Consider the following 20,750-nt stretch of genomic DNA (forward strand, 5'->3'; position numbering starts at 1 on the left):
TCTGTGCACAGAATTCCTTTTTTTGATCTTAATGTTATATTGTTCTTGGGCTGTAGCAGCATTTTACTTTGATAGCTTATTAGATAAAGAGATGTTTTAAATTTCAACCTTTCATCTAAAATTTAATATTGAAATACACATCTTTTAGGTGAATCTCATTGTACCTTTTAGACGCAGACTTTCTGTCAGATCTCACAGTACCATTGACAGCTTCACTGTGAATTACCGGAGTTCTGTTGCAGCAGTGAATCCTGGTTACACTCAGTACTCAGTGACAAACACTGAACCATTGACACAGCAGGCACTGAAGACTGCAAGGATCAGGTAGCTTCTGTCTTATGTTCTCAAGCTAAGTAAGTAATGCATCTGAGGGATTGTTTTCAAGACTTCCTGCTTTTAAACACTGTGTTTCTCTACAGAAGCAGAAGTAATTGAATCCTAAAACTCTTTAAAAAAAAAAAAAATCTAATGTGCATTTGAAGTGCAATAATTTTTCCCTGGTGGAAGAGGAACACTTCATCCTCTTCCCATCTAATCTGACAGAGTTCATTAGGGTCTGTAGATTGATTTCAATTAGATTATTGGATTGTGTGGTTACCCAAAAGCATAGGCATTTGAGAGCTCCAGGATGTTACCTGGAGTTGTATTAAGGAACACAGTATCTAAGAGAGAGCAGTGGCAAGCCTGGAAATATGATTTTTCCAGTCTGCAGTCTCTCTGTGAACAGGCCTTGTTCTGGCGTTGAACTGCTGTTTTAGCAGCTTCCAGACTTGTTTCAGCCATTCTGTAGCAAGGTTAAAAAAGGAGAAAGACAGTGAGAGGCAATCTTGGATTGCTTCTCTGTTTAAGTAAGGGAAATGATTTTGCTTGAACCCACTTGGTGAACCTCTCAAGAAGGTATCATTTACTGAAGTAACTTTCAGTGTTATTTCGTTTGATGTAAGGTTCAACACTGAACTACCAAAGCTAAGGCATTGTGATGGCTTGGATGGGGGGAAGATGAAAGGTCCCATTTTCTGGTTTTGTCTAGGCTGCAGTTTATGTTCTTATTTGCATCTTCTTAATCTGTGTGTTACCTTATAAGACTTCAGATGCCAACATAATAGACATACTACAATATTTGTTCAGAGCCCAGGTTTAGCTTGGTATGCAGCAAGGAAGGACCAGGAGCCGTAGATCTGACTTGTTCTCTTACAATAAAAGTCTGCTAATGCTGTAAGCTAGATAATGTTCAAGAGCAAATATTTATTTGCCATTTACCCTTTTGCTACTCCAAGCAAATGTCATGTTAGAGTGCCAGTTATTACATTTGTAGACAAATCCAAATAGCTTGGTAGTTATGTTTATTCAATGTATAGGATTGTTTAGACTGTAGGGCTTTTACTGAGCTCTGTTGTGATTCACTAATCAAATATTTGTAGATTCTATAATAGCACTTACAATTAGATGAACTCCTGCTAGTCAGTGCAGGGTGAGTTAATTGGCTGAGAAGATTAACATACCTAAATAAGAAGCTACTTCTACATACCAATGCATACCCAAGCACAGTACCTCTGCTCCTAATGCCTCACTTCCTGCAGGAGAGTGGTAATAAATAAAAGTGTTTTATCAACATCTTCCAGCATATGCTCACAAAGTACTAACATATTTTCATTGTAACTTAGAGCTACAAAGTACATGCAATAACAACTCCTGTGGGAAGCTTGCAACTATCCTTTTTCCATAGAGTTTTTTCACACTTCTTGCAAATAACAGTCTGTTTCCCCAAGCAGAGCAGAGTAATTCAGTAAATGCTCTGCCCTTCCATACATGGCCTATTTTCTGTCTGAGGTCTTTGCTCTGAATGCACACAGCTTATGAAGTAGGAGGAATGGCAATAAGTTAAAGATATTCTACTCTTCATTTGCCAGATCTGAGGATAAATGATTAGGTAAGATACAAGGATTAGTAAATTGGAACCAGTGTATTACACTACAGAGCTTTTTGGAAAGATCTATTTCAAATTTACCACATCTGATACTTATGATAAATAAGGGACCATACGCAAAATGAGAAGCCCTAAAAGTAAAAAATAAAGACAGATCATAAACTGATTTCCTTTGGAAAAAGAGGATTTTCTACCCTCCATTATTTAGAAAGCACAAGTGTTTATCTGGGGCAGACTGCACACTTACCATCCTTTCCACAATTATGATTTTTGGTCCAAGTTGTTTGTGAATTGCAAAAATATGTATAAGTCTAAGTGTAAACACCATAAAATCAATGGCAAGTATGGTACGTCCAGCTTGAAAAGTAGAGTTCAGCATCCTGCAGAACACATGAAAGAATCAGATCTCAGCAAGTACTACTGCTGCTGATCGCATCACATGGAACAGATATATATACCTGCAGGTTACCCCAATTATGAAGAGGAAGATGGTCACCATATCACATTTATTCCAGTTATCCTCCACATACAGTTTACATTTTTTAATTAAGTTTGTGTCTTCATCTGTATAGAAACTCTGAAAAAGAGAAATAACCATTGGTATTGATCTGTTTCCAGTTTCACTATTTCATTGTGAGTTTTAACATAATATCTGTTTCCTTTTTCTCTTTCGTTACAAAGAGCAAAACTAAATTCCTACTGTAGTAAGAAAAAGCTTGTAAACATAAGCTTGGTTTACCATCTTAAAACACCAAAGTGGGATGAAAAAGAAAAAAAATAAATCTTTTTTTTAAATTGTGATATTAGCCTTAAGAATTTTTGAGGCCTGATTTAAGACATTGTCAGAGTTCAGGCTGTTAAATAATACAACTTCCAGTCAAAATGTAGTTCCTAGACACTGCTATGTAAACAGCATGGACAGGTTTGGCATTTGTATGCTGGAATTGTCAGTGAGTGCACATTTGATTATCTAGGCAAAGAGCTGGGTTTCTTAGTTGAGTTTCAGCCTGGCACTCTTCATGTTTTACAGGTTTATAATGAAATGTTCTTTGATCCAAATGTTTTCCATGTCTTCCTCTGGTTATAGCATTGTGGTATAATGTCAAATAAATTATAACAAACTGGGATCCGCTTCACTGTCCCTATCACTTAAATAATGAATACTTATTTGTTATTTCAGAGTAAATGTTTATAACTGCTTTTTCATGTCTAAAGGACAGCTTTATGCACCCATAGTTGGCAACACACTAGCACCATTGTTCACACATTATTTCAGTTGTTGAGCTGAGGACATTCCAAAGCCAGTTACTGGGAGAGTAATGGAGAAGTTTTTGTTGCTTTTTTTTTTGTTGGGGTTTTTTAGTTTGGTTGGGTTTTGGTTTTGGTGGTTTTTTTTTTTTTCTTTTTTTTTTTTTAAGTTTGTGTTTGTTTCTTTTAAGTTAAAAAAAGCAAACCAAAAGTTATCTGCTAATCTTTTGAGTTGAGAAGCATTTTAGGAAAAAAAACAAATAATCTGAATTCATTTGCTTATGTTTTATAAACAAGTCCCCAGTGTGGAAGAATCTCTTAAAGTGGTGCAGGGCTGGCTGCCGTGTTCCCAGGTGTAGAATATAACTTCCAACTTGCATTATTTGTGGTGGGAAAACCTAGTTCTGGGGTGTGAAATCAGAGATGCTTTGTGAAATGAAGGACACCTGAATCATAGCAGCCCACTTGACTTGGCTTTGGCTGGAGCAGAATGGAAGAGCAGAGGTGGAGCTACAGATTTATATGGTGGAGGAAGAGCTTGCTCTGATTGAGAGAGGTGGAGTGTTTTGGATAAGGTAAGTTTTGTATTGCTCTTCTATACAAAACTACACCTGATACTTGAAGTCTTCAAGCTTGTACAGTTATGCAGATTGCAAATCTATGCAAACTATTGCTTCAAGTTTCACTATGTTATTAACTAAGATATCATATGTTACTGACCTGTCGGATTTCTTCCAAGACCAGTGTAAAAACCCAGAAGTAAAGTATAATTTCTGTAGCAGATGGACCCTCAGGTGGAGGTGGCTTGAAGTCCAGTAAAAGGACGTAAGTAAATAGAAACAGAAAAGCAAAGTACATTATAACATTCCCCATAAATACAGTTACAGGGGCAGTCCAGAATTTTCTCCATCGAATAAACATGAATGTCACCCATGCTGTGTTTTCAGGAGGATTCTGCTTCTCCAATTTACCAGTTCCTCTGCAAAACAAGAAGAATACAGGCTTGGTGATGATTTCCTGAAATTAGTTCATTGGAATAGGCTCAGTGTTAGTCTGTATCAAGCTTCTTTTAAGATAGTAACAGGCAGATGCTGGGGGTGGCAAGGAGGAAGGCTGCAGAAGTCAGAATGACATTACAGTAGCAGAAATATTTAAAGTTAGAAAGAAGGTTTTGAAAAACAGTTACATCAGACTTAAATGTATATTCTTGTTATTTCAGTTTTGCTGTGTTAATTTTATTTGTAACTTCATTGCGTTCCTGCATGTAGTACAAATGCTGTGCAAATGCACAAGGAGGGGGAACTGAGCTGGTTTCTTTTCACCATAGAATCATAGAAGGGTTTGGGTTGGAAAGGACCTTAAGATCATCTAGTTCCAGCCCCCCTGCCATGGACAGGGACACCTCACTCTAAACCATGTCACCCAAGGATCTGTCCAGCCTGGCCTTGAACACTGCCAGGGATGGAGCATTCACAGCTTCCTTGGGCAACCCATTCCAGTGCCTCACCACCCTCACAGTAAAGAACTTTCTCCTTATATCCAGTCAAAACTTCCCCTGTTTAAATTTGAACCTGTTACCCCTTGTCCTATCATTGCAGTCCCTGATGAAGAGTCCCTCCCCAGCATCCTTATAGGCCCCCTTCAGATGCTGGAAGGCTGCTGCTATGTCCTTCTCTGCAGGGCTGCTCTGAATCTCTTCTTTGCCCAACCTGTAACTGTGCCTGGGATTGCTCTGACCTTGCACTTGGCATGGTTAAACTTCATAAGGTTGGCATTAGCCCACCTCACAAGCATGTCAAGGTCTCTCTGGATGGCATCCCTTCCCTCCGGTGTATCAACCGAACCACACAGCTTGGTGTCATCGGCAAACTTGCTGAGGGTGCACTCAATCCCAGTGTCCATGTCACCAACAAAGATGTTGAACAAGACCGGTCCCAACATCGATCCCTGAGGGACACCACTCATTACTGGTCTCTCAAACTGGACATTGAGCTGTTGACCACAACTCTTTGCGTGCGGCCAGCCAGCCAGTTCTTTATCCACCGAGTGGTCCACCCATCAAATTGATGTCTCTCCAACTTAGAGACAAGGATGTCATGTGTGACAGTGTCGAACGCTTTGCACAAACCCAGGTAGATGACGTCAACTGCTCTGCCCGTGTTCTCAGTTCCCTAGCCCCATCATAGAAGGCCACCAAATTGGCCAGGCAGGATTTCCTCTTAGTGAAGCCATGCTGGCTGTCACCAAGCACCTCCTTGTTTTTCATGTGCCTTAGCATGCCTTCCAGGAGAATCTGCTCCAAGATTTTGCCAGGCACAGAGGTGAGACTGACTGGTCTGTAATTCCTGGGGTCATCCATTTTTCCCTTCTTGAAAATGGGGGTTATATTTCTGTTTTTCCAGTCATCAGGAACTTCACCTGACTGCCATGATTTTTCAAATATGATGGCCAGTGGCTTAGCAACTTCATTTGCCAGCTCCTTCAGGACCCGCGGATGGATTTCGTCAGGTCCCATGGACTTGTGTACATTTAGGTTTTTATGATGGTCTCAAACCAGATCCTCTCCTACAGTGGGCCTAGGGTCTTCATTCTTACAGTCCCTGCATCTGCCTTCCAAGACTTGAGTGGTGCGGTCAGAGCCTTTGCCAGTGAAGACCGAGGCAAAGAAGTCATTAAGAAACTTTAAAAAAGGTTTAAAAGAAAAAGAAGTCATTAAGAAATTACCTTGTAGTCTCGCTTTGTTTCTAGTGGCACTAATTTCCCCTCATGGTGTCCCAGCCCTGCAACACTCGTTGCTTTGCTGGTAGGTGTACTAGAGGTAATGCTGTGGCTGTGGCCAAGGAAACTTCACTGGATCCCTACAAGCGGGGCTTCACTGCGACTCACCGGTAATATAAACTGTAGCCACTTCACTTGCATTGTAAGTTTTTAAATACATACTTTCGCCTGCTGGACTGTTGCTAACTACTGTAATTTAGGAGGGCTGTGTTTGGAATACATTTGGCAGCAACAATGAAGTTAGCATACAATGTCTTCCGTCTAGCTGGAGTCATGCTCTAGTTTTAAAACAACAGCTCGAGAGGTGTTTCCCTGTTTGGTGATCCTATTTTTTTTAATGTATACACATATGGTAGTACAGTTACAGGCATACAAGTGGGTTCCCAGCTGGAGGGAGGGAGGAAGAAGGGAAAACACAAGTCTTCTGGTAGGCGAGCAGTAATGGATAGGAGGAGGGTTGTAAACAGACAAAGGGAGCCAAGAGTAAACTATGGGTGAAGACTGCTGGTGCTGCATAGCACTGCCTGTGGTGTCAGTGACACACAGGAATGAGCCTCTAAGCAGGCAAGAAAAGGATATGAATGGCATGTCACTGTTTTTGTGAGGCTGGAGTCAAACAGGGTACACCATAGACTGGTGCAAACAATGGTGCTCTTCTGGTTTGAACCCTGGTTCAGTGCTAGATTAGGGGCTAAGACGGGCAGAATTGGGCAACATCACCTCCACTGTCTCCATCATCTGTGGATGTGGGTGCCTTCAGAGACAAGCCCCATTCCTCTATTTCCAGAGACTACAAGTTCCTGTCTTTTGCCTGGATGTTGTGTATGTTGATGATTAAGGTCGCCTTTGGAAGCTGATTGTACCCTTTTCCTCTTTCCTGTCTTTTTGCAGACAATTTACTATCACACACTGTAGAGAACTGGGGATGAGCTGCTTTTTCTCTGGTGGCTGAGGACAAGACAGTCTGCAGCAGTGGATATGCTTGTGTGTTGGGATTTTTGCTATTGCTTGGCGACAGCTGAAATAAAAATAATGAGTCAGACTGAAGACGAACAGATGGTGAAGTGTTTTCCCCTCGCCGGCATGAACTGAGGTGGCTTGACAAGGGATAGGGGCTGGATGTGAGCTGCGTCGCAAGACATGATCCAAGTGAGCGGGCTGCATCTGGTGCGTGGGCTCTGAGGGACCAGCTCCTTCACAGAGATGGCCCCATGTGTCTGAAGGAAGCCAGTGAGTCCCTGCATGTGGGGGCAGTGTGTGCAGATACATCCCAGTGTCAGCCCTGATACTGGGAACCTCGTGCTCTGTCCTTGCAAATAAATCTGTTGTTTGGCCCTCATCTGGTAAGTATTTCCGCTGCTCACTGGCAGGCTCTTTGCTTGGAGCCTGGGGTAGGCGCCTGGCAGGGACAGCTGGCTCCTCTCCTCACAATTATAGGGAAAGTGGCAGGCCATTCCTAGCAGTCGCCCAGATCCTGCAAGCCAGACAGAGCACTTAGATGCATTTTCACCATCTCCTATGTCCACAAGGACTGTGGAAGTTAATCTGGTATTGCCACATGCAGCTGGTGCTGGGACTCCTGAGGAGAACTGAGGAGGGGAAGGAGTATTTTCCTGCAGGCAAAAAGCAAAAGGCACAGTAGTAGTAGTAGTAGTAGTAGTAGTAGTAGTAGCACCCACCACATCCTTCTCTGCTGGGAAATCATTTGCAGGAAGGAAAGCCTACAGATGGCCTTGAAATCCCCCATAGGGTGCGTTTCCAGGATTGAGTGCTTGACACTGCCTCTTCTACACCAAGCTTTGCTTACCCTTGTGCTTGCATTTGCTTACCTGCAAGCAGGTTTGATTTATTCCAGTGCTGTTCATGTTGATGCTTTCTCCCACTAAGGTAACTACATAAAATTGGTTCCTGTGGAGCAAGTTTTAATGCCGGCAGGCTATAAAGGTTTTTATCAACATGATTCTTCACAATAACAATGTTGTGGCTGGTCTGGAGAGGATCTGCAGGGAGAACCCACAACCCCTTTTCTGCTAGACACATTGTCTGTGTGGGAGAGAACTGAAGTCAGTCAAGAGCAAAATTAACACTCTCTGCAACTACTGAAATTTTACAAAGAGACAAAACCAGTTGGGGGTCTCTGTTCATCTTGATTTAGCTACAGAATATTTGTACTAAAAAAACCCCAACAAACTAACCTTCCCCTAATTCTGGTTTCTTTTTTTCTTTTTCTCTTTCCTATCACTGGCCTCAGCATGCCTCATTCTAGTTAACGGTAGTGAAGGGCTTGAAGAGGTCCTTAGAACCAGCTGAGGGCCTTGAAGTTAACATGAAGCAAAAAACCAAAAACCACAAAACCCTAGAACTCCCTAGTCCCTTGTCCTACATGATCTGTAGGAGTTTGTTAACCAACACAACTTTGTAGCCAACACAGGGCTTTGCGTTTAACACCGCTAACCCTTGCTCCAGGAAATCTTAGCAGTTTCCTCACATCTGGCAGGGAGGGCATTGTGTGTGCGCTGTCTCTCCTGGCCTAACACCAACACCTCTTTGGTACTCAGCAAAGCTGTGTTCTAACATGACGGAATGCCCTAGCAGAGCAGGGCCAAGAAACATGTTTTATTTTTTTTAAGAAAAGGTGTGATTAAACTCTAATTAGAAATGTTACTTGCAACCACTGGCACTTATGTTGGGTCATCAAAACCCAGGGAGAAATGCCAGGCGGTCCACACCAGTACACCTGGCTGCAAAGTTTGTGTACCCTGTAGTGTATCTGCAAGTGTGAAAACACCATGGGTTTCAGTTATGCAGCAGTCTTAGTGCTGGGAGGTGTTTTCTGTTTGCTCCAAGTCCCTAAGCTCTGAAGCGAAAGCATCAAGCTGCCCGTGCTTCGGACAAGCTGCCAGAAGCTGGCTCGAGAGCTCACACTAGAGCAGCACTTCTGTGCCCTCCTGCTTTGGTTATGCCCAGTGCAAGGTAATTTGATGCTCCCAGGCTGAAACTGGGAGTCAGACAACAATACACAGCATCTAGTTGAACTGCACGGCATGGTACAGATGGGATTTGGGGGTTCTAGCCTGTGGCTTTATCACTTAATCATGACCTGGTCAGGTAGCTTATTAGTTCACACTCTGCTCTGGCACCCACTGATGGCAGATGTTCTTTCACTGGGCCGTATTTCCACTTTCGCCTCCTGAATCTTCTCTGGTGCAGCCACAGCTTCAGCCCTGCCAGCAAATGAGGTTGTTAAAACACTCACCTTTTTTTTTTTTTTTTTTTTTTTTTTCAGAACAGTCTCCTCTGTTGTTAGCAGCTTGCCCTGGAGCTGAAACTCCCTCCTCTCCCCTGACAGGAAGGGCCACGCTGCCATGCCCAGCAAGAGAAACAGCAGGTCAGAGCACATCCTTCATCACTGAGCCAGCCAAGTGGAGCTGGCAAGCAGAGGGAGGGGGCTTTCCTCTGCAGAAACCTGCCCCATAATCCATGCTTGCTGAGAGCTGGCTGGTTTTTTTTCCCCTCCTGTGGGAATACTGCAAATCTTGGTTAGAGCATAGACAGCCTCTTCCTAGGGAAGGGACATAACCAGTTGGTACATATTGGTCACAGTTGTCTTCCTAGGAAACAATCAGGCACCTTGCTACTTAAAACACAACCAGCCCAGAAGCAGCGTAAGAAATAGAGCTCACAAAAGCAAAAAACAACCTCCAAAACTTCTAATTAGAAACAGTCTAGAGGTTGTTTTTTTCCAAGAAACAGTTTGGTAGTGGGGAGGAAAATAATTCCATTGGAAAAAAATCCCAACTTAGTCTAGTTTACAAAAATTCACGCTTGGGTGTTTTTTTGTTGTTGTTGGATTTTTTTTTTTATTTTATTTTTGGTGAAAATTATTGTTTCACACACCAAAAAAAAAAATAAAAAAAAAAATAAAAAAAAAAAAAAAATCCTAGGAATCAGAAGTCCACAGTAAGGTCTCCAGTGAGATTCCAAGTCTTTCAGACCTTTGGAGAAGAATATTTAAGGGAAGTGTCAGCTAGTGTTGTCAGTGCAATATGAGAACTGGGCTGCAAGCATTCCACCCACCCTTTCCCCTCACAGTGGTTTATCCATGTGGCCTCACATGCTCCTACACAGCAGAACTGCTGTTTTCCAAGAATAACCCATGTCTTCACTTAACAGCCTGTTAAAGGGGCCTGGTTTGCCCAGTCCTCTCCCAGCATCTCAGCTCAAGCATCATGTGCGACTCATCTGTTCCGAGTACACCATTCAGACCTGAAGTGCAAACAGAGGAGACTGCATTCAGCCAGGGAAGCTATGCTTCCAGGCAGAGGTTCCAAGGCACACGCCTTGGATGCCAAATACATGCTGTGCTTTGCCTGTTCGTTTCCACTATTGTTTCTCCCCCTGTTGAACACCATCCCGAGCCTGACAGTGACTCATATCGGCTTAATTCTAGCTCCAGAGGCAGGAATAATTTTATCCCCATCTGGAGCAACAACAGAGCACCACAATCCAAGTGTTTTAAGGCATGAAGCAAAGAGAATCACATTCACAGGAAATCACCTAAAAGGGTCAGCTAAGGACTGCATTGCCTGCAGCCCAAATTTTGCACGAATACAAGAACAAGACAAGCCTGTTCCTTTGGAAGATGTGACACAAATCTGCGTGTGATGGAAAGAAACAAGATCTGACAACACATCATTAAAAATCCAGTAACAAGGGGTTTGCTTTGTTTCTTTTTTTTATTGTTTTTAAATATCACTTTTTTTCTTCCCAGAAGTCATTATGTCCGACTCCATCAACATTCAGGTAAACAAGTGAAAGAACAGATGGGCATGATCTTGTAGCACGTGCATAGCCACTGGGAGCAGGGCTTGCTTTTCTTTGCAGCAGCTGAACATCGCTCTTCCTAACGCTCCATACCACCATGGGCAATGGCTGGCAGCCACTGTGGGACATTCCTGCTTCAAACACAGCAAGAAGTCCAAGCCAGAGCAGAGAAAGGCAGGCAGCTGTGGGATCACAGCACTTGGCCTCCCCCCTGGCTCTCAGCCAGGTTTTCCGCTGGTGGTTCAGAGGGGTAGGTGGTAGCAGCAATGGTGGCATTACCAAACCATCCATGAAAATCAGACCAGCTCCCAACCGGTTGGCAGCAGAGGGCATTTTGCGCCATTTGGGGTCACTTCAGGAGACCTGGAGTGTGTGCAGTACTGCCACCGCAGCCCCCTTTCAACACAGTCACCCTATTTTTGCAATCCACATTAACTCCTCCACAGCTGTGCCCTCCCTTCCCTTAAGGGAAGGCACAATTGCATCAGCCACCGCTGCCAGCAAGCAACCTTTTTGCCTTCCCTCAGCACCATTCTGGATGCATCCCCAGCCTGCTTGCAGGCCCCCCTCACAGAGACTGGAATAACCCATGCTGTTGAAGCCTGGTTCACAAAGCATCCTGGTGTTAAGGTTAACTGGTTGTAAAACCGCAGCGGTTCATCACACAATACACGCTATGAGAAATGTTTATTAAATTGATTTCTGTTTCATTTCTTAAAAAAAAAAAAAAAAAAAAAAAAAGGCAGAAAGAAGTTAAACACACTGCTTTGTGGCATGCTCCACAGTATGAAAAAATCCCAAGCATTCAGTTAAGCTGTCAGCGGCTCTGTTTGACTTTTCGATGTGGTCTTTCAATTCAGACCTGGATAGTTGACTCTCCTCTCCCCCATCAGTCTCTCTCCTCCTCCCTGCCTCAGCTCACAGCCATTTTCTCAGCTGTCACTAGGTCCAAGAGGATGCTTCCCTGGAGAGGGAGGGGTTTGCATTTACAGCCCACAATTTCATCCATAGTTTGTTTTTTAGGAGTGTAGAGGGGAGCAGAACGAGGCCCCATGTTGCACAGACAAATGTGCAGGTATGCAGGAGAGGGTCTGAAGCAGGGCAGAGGTCCTACCTAGTGTTTTTTCCCCCTTCTCCTCAGCCAGCTTTGGGACTGACCAATTGGCAGGAGAGCCCTGTCTCTTTTGGATCCTCAGTGCTTCCAACAGGGTGAGTCCCCTCAGCCCTTCACAGCTCCCTCTCTAGCTTGTTTTAACTCGAGTCCATCTTCACAGGAGGCCAGACTAGTGGAGACCCAAGTGAGTAGTGTTTTTCTGTGAGGGTTTCTCAGCTACTTCAGTTCTTAAGCATGATAGGTCCTCTCTGTCCCTCTTCTCCTAGGACTGACCCCTCCTCCAACAGCTGATGACCACTAAACATGGCGACTCTCCACTAGTAACTCTAAGGAAAGCATTACCCTCTCCCTGCAAAACTCCTCTGCTCTCTCCCACGACCTTCCCAGCTACTGGCTGTTTTCCTCCCACAGCATCTTTCCTGCAGCAGCCATAGGGACAGGAGGTGGCCAAGGGAGCTGCTTCTAGAGCTCCTCACAGTGACAAACCACCTCTGAAATGAGCCAGCAAGAAAACTGAAGTCCAGGTGGAACACTGTCTGAGCTAACTTCCTGCTCTTCTTCCTCCCACAGCTCTCAGACTCCCTCTCCCCAAGTACCGCTTTCTCTCTACTGCTCCTGCTTGGAACAACCCAGACTCCTAAAGCTACAATGTCAAAGCGCACACCTAACCTGCATCCAGACCCAGTCTGCCTTCAAACAGAGCTCCAGCTACATATGCAGCATCAACTGAATACTGAACAATATCAAAAATACGGTATAAGGAAAGAAAACAAATTGAAATGCTTAATAGCATATTTATATACATTTATCAACACTCAACAAAAAAGGCGGCAAGTTACACATCCATTCTGTATGCTAACAATCCCAATGCACATATATGTAAACACCCATGCTTGGTTGATGCGTATACATATAGCCACAGAGCAGAGTACATGACCTGAAGGAGCTACACTGGGGAACCAGGAAGGGGTTACCTACTGCAAAACTCGTCTCATTCTTGATGTGCACCGTGTGGACATTCAGGGCAGTGTTGCTTTAAGGCTATTTCTAAGGCTGAATCTTTTTATGTCCAACCCCTCAGTCTTAAGTAATGTTGAAGCACTTCCTCCTCCTATCCAGCACAACTTGATAGATATATATTTTTACCTATATACTTTTAAAAGGCCCTATATACTAAAAGGTAGGAAGAGGAAACGGAGGAGTAGAAGGGGAGGGAAGCCTCCGAATGGATCAGTTTACCCCAGCGCAGGAATTTCCTATCCTGTAGTGGCAAACGCCACAGCAGCCATGTGCAGTGGACAAGATACTCGTTTAAAATAATCACAGGTCTCGCTCCCTATCCTGTCTAAAGCTCTTTGTTGCAATGAAGGGGGACAGTGAAATACTTTCAGAAATATTCCTGAAGTGGGGATGGTGATCACAGGTTTCATCTCCTCCCCTTATCTGCTTCGAGGTGGCAGAGAGCTGAGAGATACTATAATTTCCAGCTCAAGTGCTTGTATAGCTAAGGAAAAGGCTTTGCTTAAAAATATATATCTATAGAACTATACATATAGATCATCTTTTTAGAGACACTCTGATTTTATTACATAGCTCCTGGGTTATTCTCCCCCTCTATCTACATGGTAGTGGAGTGGCATACAACAGAAGCCACGTACATCGAATTGGCCATCAAAGCTTACCAGGCTACAAGAAAGTGTTTCACCTGGTGCAATCTAAAATCCTCAATTCCCTTGCTTTGATAAGCTGATCTCCTGCCGTTGATGTAAATGGAAGGTCTTAAAAATAAAAAATTTATTTTCTCCCCAGATCAGGTTATGACAATTTCCCAGCAATATTACAGTGTGCAACAATATGCTATGAGTAAGGAAAACTGCACAAGAGAGTGATGCAAAGATGATATTTTAAACACATATGCATATGGCTGGGAACCCCCAGGCATCATCCTGCAATACGTAAATGCAGGATTTCTAAGGTTGAGGACTTCTTTTTTTAAAAAAAGTTTTCCTCTTTTATCCAATATCATTTGTAGGCAAGAATTAGCTTAAGAGCAGAAACTTAGTACACAACCAGACTCTCCCGAAAACACATTTTTATAAAGTAACACTGAAGAAGGTTAAAAGTGACCCAATTTTTTCTTATACTTGAAAAACTGGAACTAAAATTCACCCCCAGACACTGACCCTTTAATATAATGAATGAATGAAAATGAGCCAATTTATAAAGTTATAACTGAACCAAAAAAAAAAACCCCAAAACCCAAACCCAATAAAAAACCCCAAAAGCCAAAGACATTCCCACTCATCAGATAGTAAAATTTAAGAATGACTTCTGTTAAGGATTGGCATATTGATGCAAACAGGTTGGAGAGGAACAACACACCTGCGTTTACAGTGGAACACGTCACACCGAGGCGACAGGGGCTATTTGTTCTCCACTCTCCCAGGGAGTTGGGGCGATGCTAGGAAAAGATGAGTACAAGTGAACAAAAATGCTAAATTCTGCTTCAGCATCCAATTATGCGTATAAAAAAAGTTGGGATTGAAAAAGAGAGTAAAAATCAAGGCAAAGTTTTCTGATAACAGGCTGCAGCTTTCTCCTCTGTACATCTTCCACCAGCATTATTTCTGAATTACAGAGGGTGGGGAAGAGGGAGGAAGGACTCATCTCCTGCTACAGCTGCTTTCCCCATCACACAAAACTGATGTGTAACTAATTCAGCCACAAGGATATGGGAAAGTTTCATTTATTAAAAAAAAAGTACTTCAAAATAAAAACGGTGAGTACTGTACGGTAATATTGAAGTATTTATATACATAATTTTCTTTGTCTTTTGTTGAAATGTCTCATGGTCACTTGGTGGCACTTGGGGTCCCCTCTAGCGCCATCCGCCCTGCTTCCCCTTCCCCTCCCTGTCTCTCACGGCTCAGTAGACGGAGCTGTTCCTTATGCCACAGCACAGCACCATGCTCAGGATCATTTCGAAGATCTGTTGGGAGACATAGGGGCACCAGTGAGGCACCAACCAGCACAATGCAGGAGCTCCTCAGTGCCATGTGAACACTCTCATGCCAAAGACAAGGGCGGAGGTCCTGCGTCTTCAATTCAGTTTTCATTAGCAGCTGGTCATTCGAGATAAGATGATGTTCTCTCCTCTAGCTGGCGGCAGTGGTGGTTACTTTGCAAGCATGGCAGCTATGCAGCAAATGCTTCAAGATCCCCCCAAGTATTACAGCCCAGCCTCTGTGCACGAACTGGGTTACCAGCCCACGCCACCCACCGCTCACTAGGGAGAAATCCCACCATGTCAAAGAACGCAAATCCCCTCCCATTGCAGACTGCAGTGACAAAGCATGGCAGCCTGAGAAACAAGGGGGTTTGGAGGCAGAGAAGAGGCTTAGTAGTGCTCTGCCCTTCTGGATGAGGTTGCAGGTGCTCACCAGGAGCCTGCTCTAACATCCCAACCCCACAGAGGGATGATGAAGCCCTCCGTCTTGCCACATCCCAGAGCAGCTGGCGTGCAAAGGGCTGCCACTGCCGTTGAGCCTCAGGGGCATGTGGAGGAGAGGGATGGATCCAGCCCAGCTGGAACAGGATGCAGGCACCCTGAGGTGGCTTTTTCCCATCTCACAACAGCAGGGCACCACACAGTCACACTTACCATGATCACAGCGACCACAATGGCAACAATACCGATCACGTACAGCTTCCCGGAGAACAGCTCATCAATTTTTTTGTGGCAGTTGACAGTCTGAAGCAGAAAAGCATGCTGGTCAGAGAGCCTGCTCTCCCCTTGCCTGCCCCTGGTACCCAGAGAGGCAGGTCTGCTTCCTCTAGTCCCGCTTATGTTTCTGGGTCATGACTCTAGGACTTCCCACCAGACTTCACCCTTTTGTGCCTGTTAGCCCCTCAAGCAGGAACAGCAAAGGAAGAACTGGCCGGAACCTCCAACATCCCTCTACACCATCACCAAACAAATTAAATCTCTACTCTTTAACCTAATTCCCAATAAATCCCCAAATTTCCCTGGCAGCCAAGTTACCTCACATGAGCGGCACTGAGCAAAAAGCAACCATACCTACCTCAAAGGTTTTCAGGATGGAGTCCTTTCTCGAGCAGAGGTCTTCTCTCCACAGGGGAGCAGTAGCTCCTATTACGTTATCAGGACCACAGCAGTCCAGCTATATAGAGAGAGGGGAAAAAAACCCCAAACAACCCAACAAAAAAACATCCTTAGGAGACAGCAAACACTCATGCAGCACTCTCCCCACCATTAAACATCCTTGAAGCTACCCACAAATGAGGGAGCATCTTGGAGGGCAAAACAAGGGAGGGGAAGTAACTCTCCAAATTAATTTTTTCTTCCCATGAAACGCAGCTGCTTCCTGCAATAGTGGCAGACAGAGCTGATGTTGGTATCCTGGAGGACAGTGAACTCAACTCTTTCCAGAGATTTTGCTTCCTGCTGAGCAGAGGAAGTATTGGGAATAGTTCCTTAGAGCAATATTTTTCTTCCATTTAATTTTACTTAAATCAGGGGTGCTGAGGCAAATGAAAAGCAACTTAATTAGAGCTTGAGTCAGACTTCCCAGCACAGTGTGAAGGGCAGAATACTGAAGAGGGCACAACTCTGCTTCTTGACATGTGAGAACAGCAAACTTGACATGCTAAGACCTGCATGTAGGACCATCTGCTTTAGACCCTGCTTTTCCCATCCATTTTCCTGACCTCTATTTTCAATCCTCCTTCCTCCCACATTCTCATTTCCTCTGGCTGCAAGAAACTGCTATGAAGGGGAGATTTCTACATAAAGCTTGGTAAGCAGGCAGCAAAATCCCAGCGCTGAGAACTGATCAAACACATTTGATCCACTTCCTGAGCATCGAAAAATCCACTGTTGCCTTCACTCCTCACCCAAGGACTTGTAGCTCAACTTACTGCTTCTGCCTCAGTGGGGAGGATCAGTCTGTGCACAGCGACAGCTGCTGCTCACCACTGACAAACCACATGCAGAAGTTAACTGGGTGTCATTCACAGCATGCAAGATCCTATCTATCAGCAGGTGCTTTGGCCAACTGCACGTGGCCTGAGCAGAGCGTGCAGCAAGACCGCAGACATCTTACCGTTTCATGAAAGGTCTTCACCACAGCTTTGCCGTTGTTCGCGTCTGACTCTGCCATGAGTGCTTGTTGAAACGCTTGATCGTAGAACTGCTTCACATCTTTGGCTATCTAGGAAAGACGGGAGAAAAACTCCCTTTCAGGCAGAGGAGAAGGAAACCCATCCAGTGGATGGGTTCAGTGTCTGACGGGGAAAGGTTTCCTCTAACGGCACACACAGGTAGAAGAGCAGTTTTTAAAATAGATTTGCACCCCATTTATTTACACAGGTGTGCGAAAATAGGCCTGTCTTTCATAGGGCCTAAGCCCCTCCAGCCGCAGGGTGTTAAGAGCAGTAGATATTAAGAACCTCATCCACCACTCAGCAGGCTCCAACAAGCGCTATCCAAGTGCTCCATGAGCATTCTCTATCAGGCAAACGCAGACAAGGCCCAGAGGGTGAACCACAAGATCTGAGATAGCCTTCATCCCACGTGGATTTGCTGTTTGGCTGAGAAACAGCTTGCTCTGAACCACCCGACACATGAAGACAAAGCAAGCAGGTAACACATGTCCCACTGAGGCTGCAGAGGCAGGCAGGACATGCTGGGGAAGTCAGGAGGAGGTGGGGAGCGCAAGCAAAGCTGCGGTAGGTATGGGCACCTAGGCTTACTGTCTGGCAGGCATTTGGGGGGTACTGGACACTAAAGCCTCAACTGAGTGGCTCATTTTCAGGGACTGGCCTTGTGGCTTCTCTTCTAATACCCTCCAATAATTTGGGAGAGACAGATGAAAAGAGGACACGCAAGAGAAGCAAAAAAAAATAGAAGCAAGCATGGAAGGGAAAATGCTTTCAAGAACATCTGCTCTTGGCAGTGCAGGCTGGATTAGCACACAAAAAAAGAAACTGCAGCAAGAAGGAGCACGATTTCAATCAATTATCCCAGCATTTCTTTGTCACAGCTCAAAAAAGTTTGTTTTGGAGGGCAATGTTCTCCAATCAAAGCATTTGATTCTGGTACATGAAAAATATAAAATAATAATCCTATTTCTTGCCTGCCCATCCTGTAGGTAAAGCATCTGTGGAAGAGCAACCCTGTGCCTGTGTGACAGGAGATGACTGTCCCTCCAGGGACTGCAAACCCAGGTGGAACGAAGCCCCTGCTGGGAGCAGCTCTCCGTGGCCAGGATCACCCAGCGCTTCCCTCCAGCCTGTGTTGCTCCCCAGACGTCTCTGGCCAAAGTGGGGAGAAGCAAGCCGCCTGCCTTGTGAGCAGCGACTTCTAACCAGCCCATTCATCACGCAGGCTGTGAAAGCAGCTGACGCCAACAGACTGCCACTGTTCATTTTAAACTGCAAAATTAATTTTAGGGACTGAAGTCATCGCTCTTGTATTGGCAAATCCTAAATTTCTCAGCTTTATGCTCTGATGGCCAAACACCTTCTCCCCAGGATGGAAAGCAATATACATGGGGAGGTGTTGCCTCCTTACTCAGGCTCTGCTTCTTTTGCTGCTGCACATCTTGGACTATTCAGGATTCACAAACTAACATCTCCAGGAAACACAGCCCCTCTGCAAAGGTTAATTAGTTCACCAAAGCTGCTAGGAAACATACCCTGCCTGCATAATAGTATGTTCAGTCACGGAAGAGTTCATTCCGGTGAAGTCATGCACTCTCTGGTGAATGACTACAAGGGTGTTCCCACTCATGGCTGAGCTGGTCATCTGCAGCCTACATGCATGTGAAAGCTGAGCAGGCCGCCACCACCTACTTACATGTCTAGTTTTCATTTCCTAGTAAACACACTTCCTGCTCTGCCAGAGAGTCTAACCTGTGTTCTGTGCAAAGCCTTAATGGCTGAGGGATCAACACCCAGCAAACAACATGGCCACAGTTCTCATACACTGATTGTTTTGCTCTTCAAGACCAAACTCAGTATGTGTGAGCACACGAGACTGTAGTGAAGACGTGAAAAGCTGCAATTTCAGCCCTACCCCTTAGCGACCCCCCTTCCGGTCAGAGGACCTCATCTGAGCAGTCCCTTGGAGGGTGCCTGGGACAGAAACTTCTGCCCCTCACACATGCACTGATCAGCATTCCTAACCAGAAGCAATCTCAGTCCTGGCTGACCAACAGCCAGAAGTGGGTTATGTGATACTGGCAAAGAGCAGGAAGCACCAAGCAATCCTTTTAACACAGACACAGGCTCCTCCATATGGTATTCCCTCCCTTCGGGGCCAGGTGGCTGGGTTTGCTCTTTGCTCTCTGGCACTTAGGATGTGCAGATGGCTTTCCTTCGTGACTTCATATGTGAATCAACTCACTCTGTGACTGACAGTGTGGTAGCAAGGAGGAGACCCAAGTGAGAAAGGGTTATTTTTACTCCAGACATTGCACTACATGCTGTAAGGGGCAGCTGCTACCATCAAGCGCTCACATTTAAAGTTCATCAGCCTGGCCATGAGGAGTTAAGTGACCTGCCCACATTAGTCGCACAGCTAATCTAAGTCCCTGTGACTCAGTCTGGGAGCAGCTCGTGAGCAAAACAGCTCATGCTGGGGTCTGCTGTGGTTCTGCCCCAGCCTCCCAGTCCCACAAATGCAGGCTCTGGAGTTGTCTTACTTGGTCTTTGTTGACAAATCCCCAAATTCCAGCTGCAACTTCGCAGGCAAACAGGATCACCAGGCAAGTGAAGAACTGCAATGACAAATCAAGAAAGGGACATTTAACAGAACTGGCTACAGGCAAAAACAACAGTTAGGTGGGTAGAGGTGTGGAGTGGCACTTCTACGGACAGACAGGAACAAGGTGTCGCCTGACTTCAAACCTTTTTATCACTCATAAAGACGCTTAGCCCAAACGCATTTTCTTAAAACAAACTGGATGCCACCCCACGCCCAGACTTCCCACTGGGATGCCTGAGCAGGGATTAGCAGAGCCCTTCCCACACAAGGCCTGGCATGGATGAGGATGCTCTGTGCACCGCAAGACACATCTCTCCTCTTCATGAACTTGCAGGACCATTCAGCGAAGCTTCGTGCTCTGCCACAGATGCTCCAAGGACGGGAATTGCCAGCGCAGGGTTAAAAGCAACATTTCAGCTGCTGAGGAGCTGCGGGGAGTCAGGGTGTGATTTACGGCCAGCTTTCTTGGCATCCACTACCCTGCAAGGCTACTGCAGTTTTTTGCATAAATACTAACACTGATGTTTTCCCACAGTCCCACCCTGTTTGTGCAATTCCAACACTCCTCCCTGCCATTGCCCCAAAGCCTCCCGCCATCATTTTGTTCAGATCTCAGGAACACGTTGTGACAGCCAGTCTGTTAGACTGGGAATGGGAAGCCATAAAGCTCATACATCAGAGTCAAGTGAGAAGGCATGGAAGAGGCACTCTCCACACGCAGCCAACATTACCTCCGTGATAACATCACCCTCAGTGACTTTTCCTTGGAAAAGCCCCAAACTGGGAGAATTGCCATGGAAGTAAAAAGGCAAAAGAGATGAATGCAGTTAGGGGAAGACAAAATCACATTATGCGGTGGAACAACAGCCCCTGACTCCTGGGAAGTCTCTGTTCCACACACATTTTCTTCACAGAGTAAACGGGAGTTTCCAGAACGATGCTATGACCTGGCTCTCACATGCAAGAGCAAAGGGTTACCAGCAAAATGGAAACAGGACTATTGACCTGACAGTAGGAAAAAACTTCCAACATCCATGCCCAGTCCCCAAATAAACAACTCCTATTTAAATACC

General features: G+C 45.0%; 1 protein-coding gene across 1 annotated transcript in view; it reads right to left on the reverse strand.

The window, feature by feature from the left end:
- Positions 1 to 10,756: 10,756 nt before the first annotated feature.
- CD81 (CD81 molecule) overlaps positions 10,757 to 20,750 on the reverse strand; it is a 35,584-nt gene continuing 25,590 nt past the window's right edge. Inside the window, exons 4-8 of the mRNA XM_080617656.1 lie at positions 19,616 to 19,690; positions 17,015 to 17,122; positions 15,974 to 16,072; positions 15,553 to 15,642; positions 10,757 to 14,880 (exon numbers count right to left, since the gene is read on the reverse strand). Coding sequence (XP_080473782.1) covers positions 14,818 to 14,880; positions 15,553 to 15,642; positions 15,974 to 16,072; positions 17,015 to 17,122; positions 19,616 to 19,690 — 435 coding nt within the window. The 3' untranslated portion in view covers positions 10,757 to 14,817. The remainder of the gene's footprint in view (positions 14,881 to 15,552; positions 15,643 to 15,973; positions 16,073 to 17,014; positions 17,123 to 19,615; positions 19,691 to 20,750) is intronic.

The sequence above is a fragment of the Psittacula echo genome (assembly GCF_963264785.1).
Source record: "Psittacula echo genome assembly, chromosome: 5".
Taxonomy (NCBI): domain Eukaryota; kingdom Metazoa; phylum Chordata; class Aves; order Psittaciformes; family Psittacidae; genus Psittacula; species Psittacula echo.